General features: G+C 30.5%; 1 protein-coding gene across 1 annotated transcript; it reads left to right on the forward strand.

Moving 5' to 3' along the window:
* The first annotated feature begins 13,701 nt into the window (after positions 1-13,701).
* Positions 13,702-15,584, forward strand: LOC148308525 (putative odorant receptor 85d). Its single transcript, XM_088261580.1, has 5 exons — positions 13,702-13,800; positions 13,874-13,970; positions 14,283-14,387; positions 15,299-15,454; positions 15,528-15,584. The coding sequence occupies exons 1-5, from the start codon at positions 13,793-13,795 to the stop codon at positions 15,582-15,584; spliced, it is 423 nt and encodes a 140-aa protein (XP_088117706.1). The 5' UTR covers positions 13,702-13,792.
* Positions 15,585-15,834: the final 250 nt, after the last annotated feature.

Here is a 15,834-nt window from a genome sequence, read left to right on the forward strand (position 1 = left end):
TTTGAAGGAAGCCCCAAACCTTTTGTGGCGGTCACGGCCGAACGCTTTTTCCATCACTTTGTCTGATGAAAGAGCCACAATCTGACCAGATGGGATTTTTTATTGTGTCCTTAAACATGTCTAGTAAAACACTACCTACTATTATTCGATAGGTAGAACGATTTGCCTAGAAAGAGGCCTGTAACATATCGCTTACTCCTTTCAACAACGTCATATATAAAAAAAATTGTGATTTTCAGTTGCGTATGTTCTCGAAATGCCAGGAAATGTACTTTATCCCAGCAAAAGCGGTGTATTTTTAACTTAATATTTATCCGCTGCAGGGCAGAAAGTGTTGTTTTTGCATTTTGAAGAAAGGTATTGTTTAATTTTTATTTAAACAAACTAATATTATTCAAATAGAGAAAAAACCTTCAGATTTTACCTAAAAAGATATGTTGCACAGTAAAAAGTTCAATAAGTGGCTTGATAGTTATTTTTAATACATTATATTATATTTTTAAACTTTAAAAACGATCTCCTGAAAAATCAAGTTTTTGATATATGACGTTTTTGAAAGGAGTGAGCGACATATACATACCTACATACAAATATATGTATAAGCATATAGACAAATAGGTTTTTAAAGAAGGGGGCATAATATTCTTTAAATATTTTTGCATTTGATAATGCATTCATCATTAAAAAGAACCAATTTTTTTTTCAGTAAAACAATGAAAATTGGATGACGGTATGCAGAAGAAAAACATAACGTTTGAACATATAATTATCTCAATATTTTATATTTTGACTTTCTCTGATTATTCTTAATCGTCTTAATTAAGAAACATATTTTAGATATCACAGATAAAAAATAATTTTTATACGAGGGGCGTATAAAAAAATATTAAGAAGCATATAAGGAAGCCTTAGTGTTCCCCTGCTGCTACTGGCCGGTTTAAGTCATCACTTTGAAATAATGATGAACGTTGTACCGTGTATAAAGTAATTACTTTAACCGGCCAATGTCAGAGTTTAAGCCTTGAGACTACTCACTGTTCCTTATTATTTTTGTTTAAAAATAGGTGCTTTGTTTCTCTCGAGATACATATCATCATATGAAAACGACGGAGGAAAATCTTAAAAAGTAAAAAAATTAAATGTGTGTTTGAAATAATCTCTCCAATTTAACCCCACTCAATCCAAGTCAGAATTTGAAAATCAGAAATTGGACAAAAATTACCTAAAAAAATTACCTAATTGACCTGTGTATCCCTGGAATCTTAACGATCACTAATCGATGGTTTCCAGAAATTTTTATCGTCTAAAAAGGATGGTACAAGTGATGATATAAAACATCACATTGCACAATTGTTATTTGTTTTTGTGTACTACAAATGCACATTTATTGTATATGTACATAGAGTAGTAAAGAGACAGCATTTGGCCTTAATGCCACCGGTTCCGCACCCCTGACAAAGTATATTAAAAACATTTTCTTGTAGTAAAGGCGATGGACTTAAAAAGATTGAGTATCATTTATGATCTTGGATATATTGGCAAAGCAGTATTCATCTTCGCAGGAGAATACAGCGTCGCAGTGAATAATGGTGTAAAAATATTGATAGGAGATCCCCTGCAATATTGGACGATTTCATAGAGCAATACATCACCCTGTCGCGCGAGACGAGTAGCTTACTTTGCATGCTCGTCATACGGATGACGCAAAAATAAATACATACTGCGAGCACCTACCCACCGTAATAGTATGGGGATAGGTGGCGACATATGCCGGATTGGAGGAGGATACGTACCAACTTTATCGAGAGTAAACATGTGTGAATTTTATAAACCCAGTTGACACTTGAAACATTAAAAAAAAGTTAATAATTTTTTTTTAAAGAGAAATATTTGTGTTTTTATTATTTTTCAAATATTTCAATTTCATACTATTTCTGTGAACCTAAGCGGCTCATTATTGGAAATAGATATCAAATTCTGGTAGAGTGGGTTGATACCGAGATACTCTGACTCAAGAGTCCGCGACACTTACCACGGGACAACAACCCGACACATTATTACTATGAAAACAGTACCCGAAGTGCAGGGCTAATCTGCTTATTTTTATATGGGAGTTGCAATTATTATTTACCTTGCTTATAATGTACAAGGTTTATAGATTATTAAGTTGATTTTTATTTCATCTAACTAAAAAATAGAAAGGAGGGATGATCTAGTGTGAGCCAATCAGGAACATCTCAGCATTTGCTCATTGCTGGGAGGAAACCACGTAAAATTCCTCTGGAGAAGCCGGACTAGTGACTGTCATCAACAGACCTTCCATTCTACTAAAACAGGGTTTAGCATTTTGTGTCCTAAGACATAAAATAGTAAATAATTTAAAATTAACAATTATTATTAATTTAATTAATTAAATATTAATTAAATAAATTATTTGGCTAGGACTAATCACCTTGTCTTCACATAATAAAATATGATTTAAAAAAATTGGCATAACATTAAATTAATGCAGTGTCCTATGCACTCTTGGATGCGGATAAAGGTAAGCAGTAAAGTTAGTTTTAGAGGCTTGCCTGTATGGCGAAAAATAAGTATCGGGATATGTGAGAAAAATAAATCACGAGCATCGAGACCAATTGAATATAAATATTTTTTGAATTCTATTTTGCAATTTGCGGAATCAAATACGCGACCCCAGTTTCACAGTTGAGTGACTCCAGTTTTGTAAAAGAATGTTTGCATAGGCAGAGCGGTGTGTCATTATGTTCTCTCTGCCTATGTTTAGTTAATTAAATTGATATTATACAGTGCCCATTCGGTACAGATAGGTTTTGAAATGATAAAAAAATCTTGCTTTTTTATTACAGGTTTGTTTTGAAATAAGGGATGATTATGTTTTCATACGGTCTACTTCTCCACTGCGTTTAGATCCACTGTTGGCTGTAACCAGAAGCAGGTACCATAAACCATCTTGACAGTAAATTTGAGCTGAGGTAGAGATAGGGCAAATGTCATACTGCGCCATAGAATTGATGTTACTTAGGGTCCTATTGTTACCTTCAAAGTCCTCACATCAAAGAGCTGATAGATTTTAAGCCAAATATGAAAGCATATGGGGTGGAAGCATGTAATCATATAAAAATATTTTTACAGAGACGTCTACGATACCTGAATATCGTATTTTATCAAAAATTTTGAGAAGAACAACTTTTTTCGGATTATTGAAAAATGAAAACATGTAAAAGGTCTATGATTAAAATATCATTATGAAAATATAAGCATGTAGACAAAATCCAGATTTTTTCTACAAGGTTTGAAAACGACGCGAAATGCATCGAAACCCGTGTCACAATAGATATTTATTAAGAAATAATGATATTTATTAAGTAAAACTTACAACATTTTGAGTGTATCCAAATACTTGTTCACAAAATCTGGATTATCTCCGATTACAGGAGTTTTTTAGAGAATTTTGAGAGAATTTTTATATTATTTTTTGACATCTCATCAAAGATGAAGAAGAATATGGAAGTCTGGGCATTTACGGGGCTGACGACCGTCATTGGATGGTTTTAGTGATCATTTTACACACGTGTAACATTCACCAATTCTACCCATTATTGACAACCACACTACTCAAATTCTTGGAAGTTCTATATATATGAACCAATTTAGAAACCTTGTTCTTGAATCACTAGAACTTCACTAGAGACATCTTTTGGTGAGATGTAAAGAAGCTTTTTACTAAGCAGAAACTCTTATATTAGTATGTGAGGTCACACACATGAGTAACGCCAGAAAATACCATTTTCATTTTTATTATTAAGCTTATAATTTGATGAGATGTCAAAAAAAAAACAAATAATAATAAGTAAAACTTATATTAAAATTATGCTTTATATCTCGTCTAAACCTTAAAACGTCTAAATTTGATGTAAATTTGAAATATGTAAATTTGACGCTTTAAAATAATTTGCGAAATTATATTTTGATAATATCACGGAACATCGAAAAAAATATATTTACGATTTATCCGAATTCATTTGCATATTTATTGTATTATTAAATATTTGATAACATTATTTCTAGAGGTATTTTGATTAATTTTTCGATATTTGTGTGCTTTTTATTGTTTTATTTTTGTATTAAAATATTTATACAAGATTTTCAGTCGCTTATGGAAAATGTAAATATTATACTCCTAGTTTTATAGCTGTGATTGGAAATTCAAAACAATATTCCAAGTCTCATTGTCACAGCTGTAAAAGTATTCGATTTGAATATGAGACTTTTTATTGCATACGTATTTACGAAGAGAAAGGGAGCCGCCTTTATTCTTTAAAATACTATAAGGGGTATTCTGCTTGTATATTAAATTTTATTAAATAAACTTTTTTAAAGGGCTTAAGAAATTTACTTTTATTTGTTTTCTTTTTAAATGTCGCTCACCCCTTTCAAGAACGTCATAAATCAAAAAACTTGATTTTTCAGGATAACGTTTTTAAAGTTAAAAATATAATATATTATTAGATTAAAACCAATATTTTTAGCTTTTCCACTTTATTTTTATTTGACCAGCGACCGGGTTTCGTCGTTACGGACATCATCAGACTGGTGATGTCGGTAACGACGAAACCCGGTCGCTAGTAAAATAAAAATAAAGTGGAAAAGCTAAAAATATTGGTTTTAATCTAATAATATATTAAAAATGCAATTCCATCACGAAGTGTCAGTGGATAATATAAATCTATTAAAAAATATAATACAATGTGTTAAAAAGAAATACCAAGCCAACTTATTGAACTTTTTACCGTGCAACAGATCTTTATCGGTAAAACAAAAAAATGTCAGTTTTGGAATAACCATTTCATCATCAGGTTATCAGTTTATAGCTGACCTGATGATGGATTTTTTTTCGAACTTCGAACTTGGATGCATTTAGCAGAAGTTTTAAGTGATAAGGAGAGTATTTTTTTCAGATCGTTGAAAATATTTTTTTTTTCAAATTTTTATTAGAATTATATAATATTGAACCTCCATACATTGAACAAAATATTACATTTTATTTTTTCTAGTATTGGATTGAATCATTGTGTTCTGTATTTTATTTTGAACATATCAAAGAAGCTACCATTTTGTTATTATAACAATATGGAACACATGCGATTCCTTGCTGATCTCGCTTTGATTACAGTGCGACACTCGAATATTCTATACATTTTTATACAAATCACTTCAAAAACATAGTGTGCCAAATAAAAACGATTGATTTTTTAAAAATATTTTATTTTTGCAATTAATAACGTCTATATAACATTGATTATTATACTTGCTACAAATAAGAAATCAATATAAATAAATCTTTTTTACAGTTTTATTTTTTAAAGAATTTCATAATACATAAATTGATAGGTAACTTATAAAGGATAAATAGGAATGTTGTGAAAAAATATCACTTTCTCCTTATCATTCATCGTTAATTTTGTGTAATACCACTTAAAAACATTACTTAATGATTGCCGGTTTCGGAATAATCAATCCGTCATAAGATCAAATGTAAATAAATATGTAAGCAGGTGTAAGAGAGCTAGTCTTGAAGTAATTTTTTTAAGTGGTATTACAAAATGGAACAATGAATGATAAGGAGAATATCATATTACCATAGCATAAAGTTGTAAACAATAATGCTTTTAATTTATTTATTTATTCAAACTTCATGTACAGAAAAAAAAATAAGTACATTAGCGGGCTTATTATCATTTATTAATGGAGGCATTAATATCTTCCAACAAAAACAGACTAGTGATATTGATTAAAACGTTTGATACCATATATAGCTATTTGCAATCAGAGGGTAAATAGTACGTGAACATTTAAAAAAACGTAAACTAAAAATTGACATTTAAAAAAACATAGTTTACAAAAGATGATAATAAGGAAGGCAAAGGAAAAAAGGAGTTTAGGAAAGGTATAATTTACAAAATGTAGTGAAAAATATTTATTTATTTCATAATTTTATTTTATTAAGACTATGCATTTGTATTGTATGACCGTACCTCCCCACGTCCTTAAAAATCAATGTGCATGTTTATTTTGTCTGTTTATTATGAAAATATTAATTCTACAGTATTTCGTTTGTGATTTTAAATGATATGGTAATGAGATTTCATCCACCCACCAGTTTTTAAGATGAATAAAGAAAAATGGAGTTAGAACCAATATTATTTAGAGTACCTGGTACGTATTCCTCAAAATAACAAATGCATTGAAGCAATATGTTGGTTCGCTTCTCTTTCAAGATTCAATATTTAATTTGGAAATGTAAACTGCTCGTGAATACGGCGGGGGCGGGGGTGAGATTATTTGTCAAAGCGGGGAAATTCTTAATGGCTTATTTAAGTATGACATAAGAAAAATCTCATTTATTCCGTTACAGGAAAACAATGTTATTGCATTCAGAAAGGGAATGGGAAAATAACCATTACTCATAAAGTACCGCGGTACTCTAGGTATAGATTATATTGCATTACATCCAACTCGGCTTCAAGTCAACTTCAGTTACGGAATTTTCAATTACATAGTAAATAATTTGATCGGTAAGTTAACATTTTTTAATGTAAAAGAAAATAAAGTAATTAAAACACCAAGAATATCACATAGTTTTGAGTGTGTCCAAATTCAGGAACTGGTCAAATTTTATGCTGCATAAAAATATTTAAATAAATTTTTCGAGCCTCTCCTAGTATCTAAAATAGTCTGGTTGAGATCTTATATACTTACATCTAAATAAAAGCGTCTCGGCTAAATAAAAGCTTTCTTAATCCAATCATAGATGACATTTGTGAGCTCAATAATGAAGGGCTATGAGATTGATTATATACATATGTATGTATGAGATCCGAAAATTCAAGTAGTGTGGTTATTAAAGGTAGAATTTAAGTAGTGTGGTTGTTAAAGGTGGTGAATGTTACAGTGCATAAAATGATCACTTATACCAGCCTATGACTGGTTAAAATCCATATTCATGCCCAGACTTGCATATTCTTCTTCAACCTAGTTATTTAATATTTTACGAATAAATAAGTACCTACCACAATGACGTCACATGTTTCATATCGTACTAAATTTTATATGATACGTCACCTTCTTCTAACCCTTATAAGGTCTCAATGATACAGGACCCTGGATCGCATTGAGGTAGTGTTATCTTGATAGTTGTTTATATAATGCCAAGGTGATAAATCCTGCGCTGCCGGTACCAGTCCTCTGTGATACTTGTATTAAAATAAATAATAGAATGAATAGTCACTTTCATTTTGACCCTCCTGGGAATCAAACCCGGGGCCTTCAGCATGGTAACTAAATGCGCTTACAGTACACACTGGCCGGACATAGATCAACAGAAAATATTAATTATTGTTTTTGACGGGTGTTTTGTAACCATCCCACAAAGTAATTGACGAAAATACCTGTATTTGGTTGAAACAAGTATGTACAAATGCACGTAAGAAACGCTGAGCGACCTATCCATTTCTCCTCCATTTTCTATTTAACAAAAATATATTAGTAGATTAAAACCAATATTTTTAGCTTTTTCACTTTATTTTTATTTGACCAGCGACCGGGTTTCGTCGTTACCGACATCATCAGACTGGTCACCATCACCAGTCTGATGATGTCGGTAACGTCGAAACCCGGTCGCTGGTCAAATAAAAATAAAGTGGAAAAGCTAAAAATAATGGTTTTAATCTAATAATATATTAAAAATGCAATTCCATCACGAAGTGTCAGTGGATAGTATAAATCTATTAACAAAAATATCCTTAGTCATCAACACTTTCACTTCGTAAAAATCCCATCAAGTATATTCCACTCGTAGATCTATGAAAAGCAGAACAGATCACCTTGCGTTCGTGTAATTTAAATCACCACGTCAATACATGCGGTACCTTTTAAACTATTGACTGTGGATATGACAATAATATGTTACCATATTCATATTTTTTTCTGGAATTGAACGCAAAGAAAAATTTTAATGAAAAATTTTAAACATAAAAAATTTAATGTAAAATAATAACTGATATCCACAATCCGTCAAATCTCTATCATTTTTAATCTCTGAATCAAACGTCTGGACACGTATTTCATATTTCAAAGCTACATTTGTTTCATTATTAAAGTCTTTATTTATTTACTTCCTATTGATTAAAATTAAACCAAAATACATATAAAATAATCTGTATTTACTTTTTATGTCATCTTTATAAGTAAAAAATATAAAAATAAATTAATTTTTACTTGTTTTATATCACCTTTTTCAGACTATCGAAGATATTAAAAAATATAAAAATTTACCAACTAAAAGTATTAATATATTTATTTTAAATGGGAAGATACCACCATAAAGTGAATGGCGAATCAATTAATGAATGTTTATTTTTGTGTCTGAATAAACCCAGCATGAACTAAAAACACAAAAAATAAACATTTTCCTTTTTAAATAATAAAAATATATGAGTTTTGAATTTATAAACTCGTATATCAAAATTTTTTTTGAGTTATGTCATTCAATTACATTTTAAAATGCTTCTTAAAAAGCTTCTTTTCATCTCACCAATAGATGTCTGTAGTAAAGTTATAGTGATTCAAGAATTGGTTATATATAGAACTTCCAAGAATTTGAGTAGTGTGATTGTCAATAATGGGTAGAATTGGTAAATGTTACACGTGTGTAAAGTGATCACTTAAACCAGCGATGACGGTCGTCAGCCCCGTAAATGCCCAAACTTTCATTTTCTTCTTCATCTTTGATGAGATGTCAAATACATTTTTAAATATATATTTAAAGTATATGAATATCTACCCTGTTTCAGATTCAAAATGATATTACGACTTCAACTACATAATCCGCTATTTTATTTTTTTATTTTATATTTCAAGGATTATTTTAACAAAAGCTTTTTTCTTTAGAGAAATCATCGTTTATATTATAGGATTTTAAGTACGCACTGTCAAACACCAACGCGGAACAAAGTCATCCGTTCTACCTTCGCATCCCCCTTTGCTAATATCGAATCAATCACGTGATGCACATCATACTGAGAGGCATTAAGGATAAATCTTGAATATATTATGTTTGATAAATGGGTGACAATATAGTTCCCCTGTACTGACGGGGAATACCAAGTATTTGTCATTGTCGTGGCGCCTGTCGCTGCATTGTGCCGGGCCTAATTCAATCCAGGGTAAAGGATAGAGGGCATTAAGGTAATATGAATCTAGATTCAATTCTTATTAGATTTATCCACGTGTGCATGATCTGCCATTCATGGGCGCTTGTCAAATGATACGCAGATGTTTAGGAAGGCAATATCGCATTTTTTAGTTCATGAACAATACACGAGTACTGCTCAAATTGCTTCTCATATTCTTGAACCAAAGAAATTTAAATTTTTGGATTTCGACATCTGTTTGCAATACACTAAATGGATAAAACACAGATACGTTAAGGGAAAAATTTCATTATCATCGTAAATAAAAATGTAAATACAATTTTGTTCAAACTCTTAATTACTTAGTAATTTACCAACTGCTTAAAAATTTTAACGTTACGTTCAATTCGAACATGCTCGTGTCTTTCTTTTTTAGGTAAACAATGTAATGTATGTTTCACCTTTATTTATAGGTATATAAAAATATAATTTGTTAAGTGACTATAATATAGCTTGAAACCGTAATGGCAGCGCCATCTGTTAAACGTTACAGCATCACACGCAATGTTTTCGATTGCATTGTTGGATTATTGATTTAAAGCTATGTTTAATTTAAACACTGCATAAAAATGAAAGGTTTTTAATCAGCTGTTCATGAGAGAATTGCTTTCCTAACTAACGAGGAAACTAGTTATATTAATAAAAATAATTATGGTATAAGTATTTAAAAAAATTCGGGTATTTGAACAAATGGATATTGAACTGTTTATTTATATGGATAATGAATTTTTTGGGCGTGCTCGAATGAATCGTTCTGTTAAAATTTAAGAGGATTTTAAACAAGCAGATATTTACGTATTTATTTTTATGGATAGCAAAACGTCATAGATTTTTTTTTGTATATAAATTGCATGAATATTAATTAAAACCTAGGAATCCAATGGTTTCTGTGGCAAATGGCAAGTCATACCTCCGATGATGTAAGGAAGCACTATGAATAGAATTGCGCTGAATTGAGAAGTAAGACTTGGTATTCGGCTGACTGACTTCATATTAAATAATGCACAAGTCTGGCGAATAATATAAATTGTTCGCTCCATTCTGGCGTTTGATCAGGGTATGGATTTGATTAAGGTTTCCAAATTTCGCAACGCAAAACAATCCTACGAATTCTTCATGATGTTGAGATATTTATTTGTACCCGTCGCGTTGCTATGAAAACGAATAAGTATTAAATATAAAACCAATTTTATAAATATTACAAAACATGTTTTCAGGCGTAAAATACTTTCGGGAGATTCTTACATGCATTTCATGAGGCTCTCTTCTGAGTGAAATGCTTACTCAACTCAACCATAGACTGTTTCGAAAACTCATATGTGAATGAACGTGTCAATTAAAGGACATACACAAGTTCCAAAATTTGAGAAGTGTGATTGTCAATCATGGGTAGATTGGTGAATTTTACACGTGTATCAAATTGAAGTTTTATTTAGTTTAACTAACTTAATTAAACTTCAATTCCACTTTTAAAAAAATCCCATTGTGATTCATTTGTTTTCTTTCTCTCTTTCAAAAAAATAAATTTAATGTCAGACCGTAACGATTTTATTTTTATGACCGACGATGTAATGATTATTCCGAAATCGGTAGTCATGAATTAGTCTTAATTAAAGTGGTATTACACAAAGTGAACGATGAATGATAAGGAGAGTATTATATTAGCATGCCACAAAGTTAACAATGCATTTAATATACAAAATACATATCTGATTTGATTGCATGTCATAAAAAAATAATTTTAAATATATCTAAGTATTTTAAAATGTCCCCTTAGTATGGGAAAACCCAGTGAGCAAATATGATGAAACCCAGTGAGCAAAGATGTAAATTGTAATTTGTAATTATGTGTATGGTTAAAAATAAATATAAAGCTAAAAGGTGTTATATCCAAGTGTTGTTTTTCAGCCATAAGACAATAAATAAAATAAATAAAACTTCTTATTTAACTCCCACCCCAAGCGATCATTCACCCCTACTTAAACATATTCCCATAGCTGTGGCGGTCCGGGTGAAACCGGTCGAATTATTTGATAAAAAAGGGTCAGTCGGGAATCGAACGATGCTCAGTCGTCCGTGAGGGTAATTATTTCTCTTTTATGTGGGAGACATGACCACAATACCGAGTGCCACAAACATTTCCATTCTCGCAATATGTGAATTCTAGCAATAACGAATTGGGTAATGATCGTACAAAAAACGTAAATTGAACGCAATATTCGAAATTACGTAATTAAAATATAGTTTTATGTATTGGAAATTAATTTGTTAAATTCCTATTGAATAGTTAAACAAATTTGGCGAATGTGGTTAGTAATAGGAGCTGATGAAAACCGAAGAAAACTTATATTATCGAGAGTTTAAATGCTTGAGAGTTTAATTGCTTGCTAAGGTTAGGAGTCGGAATAATCGGCGGGTATGTTTGAAGAGATGCATGAATGTGGAAGAGGCAAAGATTGTTTGCAAAGACATATTGGTGATTGGTGTGTAGAATTGTGCTCAGCTCTTAAATTATATTTTATGAATACGTGGTATTTACCGAGTAAAATAAAAAAAAATCAAATATGAAAATAACAGTAAAAATTTACAATCTATATTACGACCTTCAATGATTGTTGCTTATGTGTAAATTGAACTTTGAATGTGCATATTTGAGTTTTTGCATATCTTTTATAAATTAATAGGATTGAAAGAATGAATAAAAATGATTGGATTATATTTTGTGATATAAAAAAATATATTTCAAGGAGTATCTGATGGAGATCTGTATTAAATGCATTTTATTAAGGAGTCTCTGATAGTTGAATCTAAGAAATTAATTTAAAGACATAACATGTATTGGCTATGTTCAAATAATACTCTTAACATGTTTTTATAACAAATCAATACTTAGATCAAAGGGACAATGTTCGTGATTGATCTTTTATGTCTTTATAGAAGTAACCCTAAATTATCTGATTTTAAATTAATACCTGTAAATAATAAAATATACGCTATTTGTAATGAAAGAATAAAAATACATGTATTCAGGAATTGAACTGCTATTAGATCTTATATTCTTGCAGTGTAGTCCCACATATATCTTAATATTATTTTAGTAAATAATCTATAATAAATTTGGTATAATTACACACATAAATTTTGAAATAGACTTTTTAGTTTCTTATAAAATTTAGTTTCTTCATAGAAATGTTCACGTTTTAGTTTCAGAGACAAGTTTCCAATTAAGTAATTAAATATCAAAGAAAATAACTTAAATGAACTTTGAATTATAAAATTATGTATGGAGAAAAAGACTGAAATTATAGTGTGTTTGAAAAATTACACTTGGTATATTTATCAAGATACATAGATTACTGATATTTCAACTTAGATAATTAAAAGTTCATAGACAGAGTTACAGTTTGTAGGCCCCATAAACAAGCTTTCACATTCCCATTTCAAAATACTTTTACATTTAAGTTGAGATATTTATGAAATTCTTAATTATTGACTAAATTTATTATGCACCCTTACTTTTCGTTAATACTTTACTATTTTTTATACGTTTTAAAATCTTTATCTATACTTTTACCTCAACTGTTACCATAAAAATATATTTTGAAACCACGAGCAGCCCTTTGCTCTGTAACTTCTAACTTATTGTAGTGCTGTCAAGTAATACCATCACTCACTCCTATCGCGTTAGTTCTACAACTTGGTCCAAAATGTCCGAGTCATACTTCTTTCAAAATGCGTGCAACGAAATGTGCAAAACGTTTTCCAAAACACTTGAATTGTTGGGCCTTTTTCCCTTCACCAACAAAACTCGCTCCCAAAACATAAGAGCGGCTATAATTATCTTATGTATACTTGTAACGTTTTTTCAAATAACAATGGCGGTTATTACTGCGAGGAACGAACCTCTGGTAGAATTGGCGGACAGGTGTTCAATTTTTGGCTGCGGTGTGCTTTGCGTACTGAAAGTGTACTTATACGTCACAAGGTCCAAAGACTACTTCCATCTTTTGCAATACTTGCGAAACGATAAATGGGACTCAGAAGATAAAGTACTGTTTACAGAATACGACGAAGTCGTCAAATACTACTTGAAGATATACGAGAAATTAGATATTTTCTTTCTATTCATCGCTAGCACGGCTTTCAATGTTTTTATTATGTCACCAGTTTTGATAATGGCGTACAACAAACTTTTTCAAGAACAAAATTACAGCAGAATACTTCCGTTCGACGTATGGAACATAGTGGACAAAGAAAAATGGTTCTGGGAAATATTTATTTACGAAAGTATTATGCAAGGTTTCATCGTTGTTGTATTTTTGGCGTTTGATACTTGTAATTCAGCAGTCATATTTCAGATCTACATACATTTGAAGTGTTTGCAGAAAGCTTTTCAAAATTTAGTATCTGAAGAAGATAAACTTATTATTGAAAATCGACCACGGAATCATATCGAAGTTCAAGCGATATCAAGGAAAGTTTATTCTAGACTTTGTATCTTGGTTGACCGGTACCTTGAAATGATAAAGTAAGATCAATTTTCATTGTTTTTACTTTAAAAAAAAATATTTTGAATATATTAATAATTTGTATATTTCCAGAATCACGCGTCTATTTGAGGAACTCGTGGGTCCAGTGATGTTGGTGAACTTTTTATTCGGGTCACTATTCGTGTGTCTTACAGGGTTCATTTTTACAGTAAGTCAAATATTAACAGGCCTGTCACTACCACATTTAACCCTTCGGTGCATCGTATATCAAATTTGTTACAAAGCCAAAAGCTAGTGATAAAACATATATCAATATGTCATAAGGTTAACCATTGCATGTTGTTGCAAATTTGATACATAAGTATTTTCTTGATTATTAAAAGTTTTTCATTATTTTTTAATTTATTTTTCCTCTAATGTTTAGAGTAAGATACAATAGATTTTTTATTATTTTAAATAAAAAAGTCATGCAATAAACATGAAAGTCATGCAAAGTCTTTTAAACATTGTTATTTTCCAGGTTGTGGACGACTTTCACAGAAAAATTAAGTTTTTTGCCTTATTTCTTGCGATGCTCACCGTTATATTCGACAACTGTCTCTTTGGGCAGCATCTCATCAATTTGGTAAGCCTTGGGTTGGGGTGTACCAGGTTTATTCGTAAACGATACTTTCGGCATATTTAAATGATATTTTAAGTATTATTTTTGACATCTCATCAAAGATGAAGAAGAATATGGAGGTTTGGGCATTTACGGGGCTGACGACCGTCATAGGCTAGTTTAAGTGATCACACTACTCAAAAATTTTAAAGTTCTATATATATATTTAAACCAATTTTGAAACATTATTCTTGAATCACTAGAACTTCACAAGAGACATCTATTGGTGAGATGAAAAGAAGCTTTTTATTAAGCAGAAATTCTTTTATCAGTATGTGAGGTCCGAATCCTGAATTATAATCACACACATGAGAAACGCCAGAAAATATCAATTTTCGTTTATTTATAAGTATTTGGACACACTCAAAATGTTGTAGATATTTTAAGTTGCTTTTAGTTATCTTGCTCTACTATAATCAGCATTGAGTATTTAAAAAAATATGAAACAATTCAGAGTCCACAATAAAGTAATGGTTCCGACCATTAATATATGCGAGTGAGGCATGGAGCCTAAGGAACTAGATTGAATGTAATCGAAATGCGATCTCTAATGCCAATATGATATTAGAAAATAATGTAAGGCTGAGATGAGTATTGTCAAAAAAATTAAGAAAGATGTGCTGAGATGGTTTGAGTATATGGAACAATTCGAAGTCGAACATAAGAGCAGTTAAATACATGAAAGTAGTAAGGTTAGAAGTCGAAATAATCACCGAGTATGTATGAGGAGATGCATGAATGTGGAAGAGGAGACAATTGTTTGCAAAGACAAATTGCTGTGGGTATCCATTCTCTACCTACCCCTGCAGGAAAACAGTGTGATATTCGTAACATTTTTTAATGAAATCATATTTTTAAAAAAATGTTTTTTCTAGAGTAACTCAATTCCTGAAACGATATACTCCTCTAACTGGTATCTCACTGATATCAAAGTCCAAAAAAGTATTTTGCTCGTACTACTTCGCTCACAAAAACCTCTTCGATTTTCCGCAATGGGTTACGTCGATATGAATTGTATCACCTTTACAAATGTAAGTTCTAACACATCATATTATTTGTATTTTACTTTTTTAATACATCAATTCATTTATTTTTCCATTTCAGCTTGCAAGCACATCTTGGTCGTATTTCAATTTGTTGAGACAAGCTTACAAGGAGTAAAAATAAAGTCTAATTAAGCGTCTTTGAGGTAGTATATTAAGAAAATGACGATATGTAATCTATCCAAATTTATTTTTATTATGAAGGGAATTTAATATATTTTATCAAACCATATTTGAACAATAATAAAAAATCATGAGGTTTCAAATTTGTATTATACCAATGCATAGTTTAAAAATAAATTGATTAAAAAAAATCATTTTACTTCAATAAATTTTACGTATAACTTGGTTTTGTGTTTTTTTTAAAA

This window comes from Brachycentrus maculatus, unplaced genomic scaffold (genome assembly GCF_059751285.1).
Source record: "Brachycentrus maculatus isolate JH-2025_06_01 unplaced genomic scaffold, ASM5975128v1 h1tg000158l, whole genome shotgun sequence".
Taxonomy (NCBI): domain Eukaryota; kingdom Metazoa; phylum Arthropoda; class Insecta; order Trichoptera; family Brachycentridae; genus Brachycentrus; species Brachycentrus maculatus.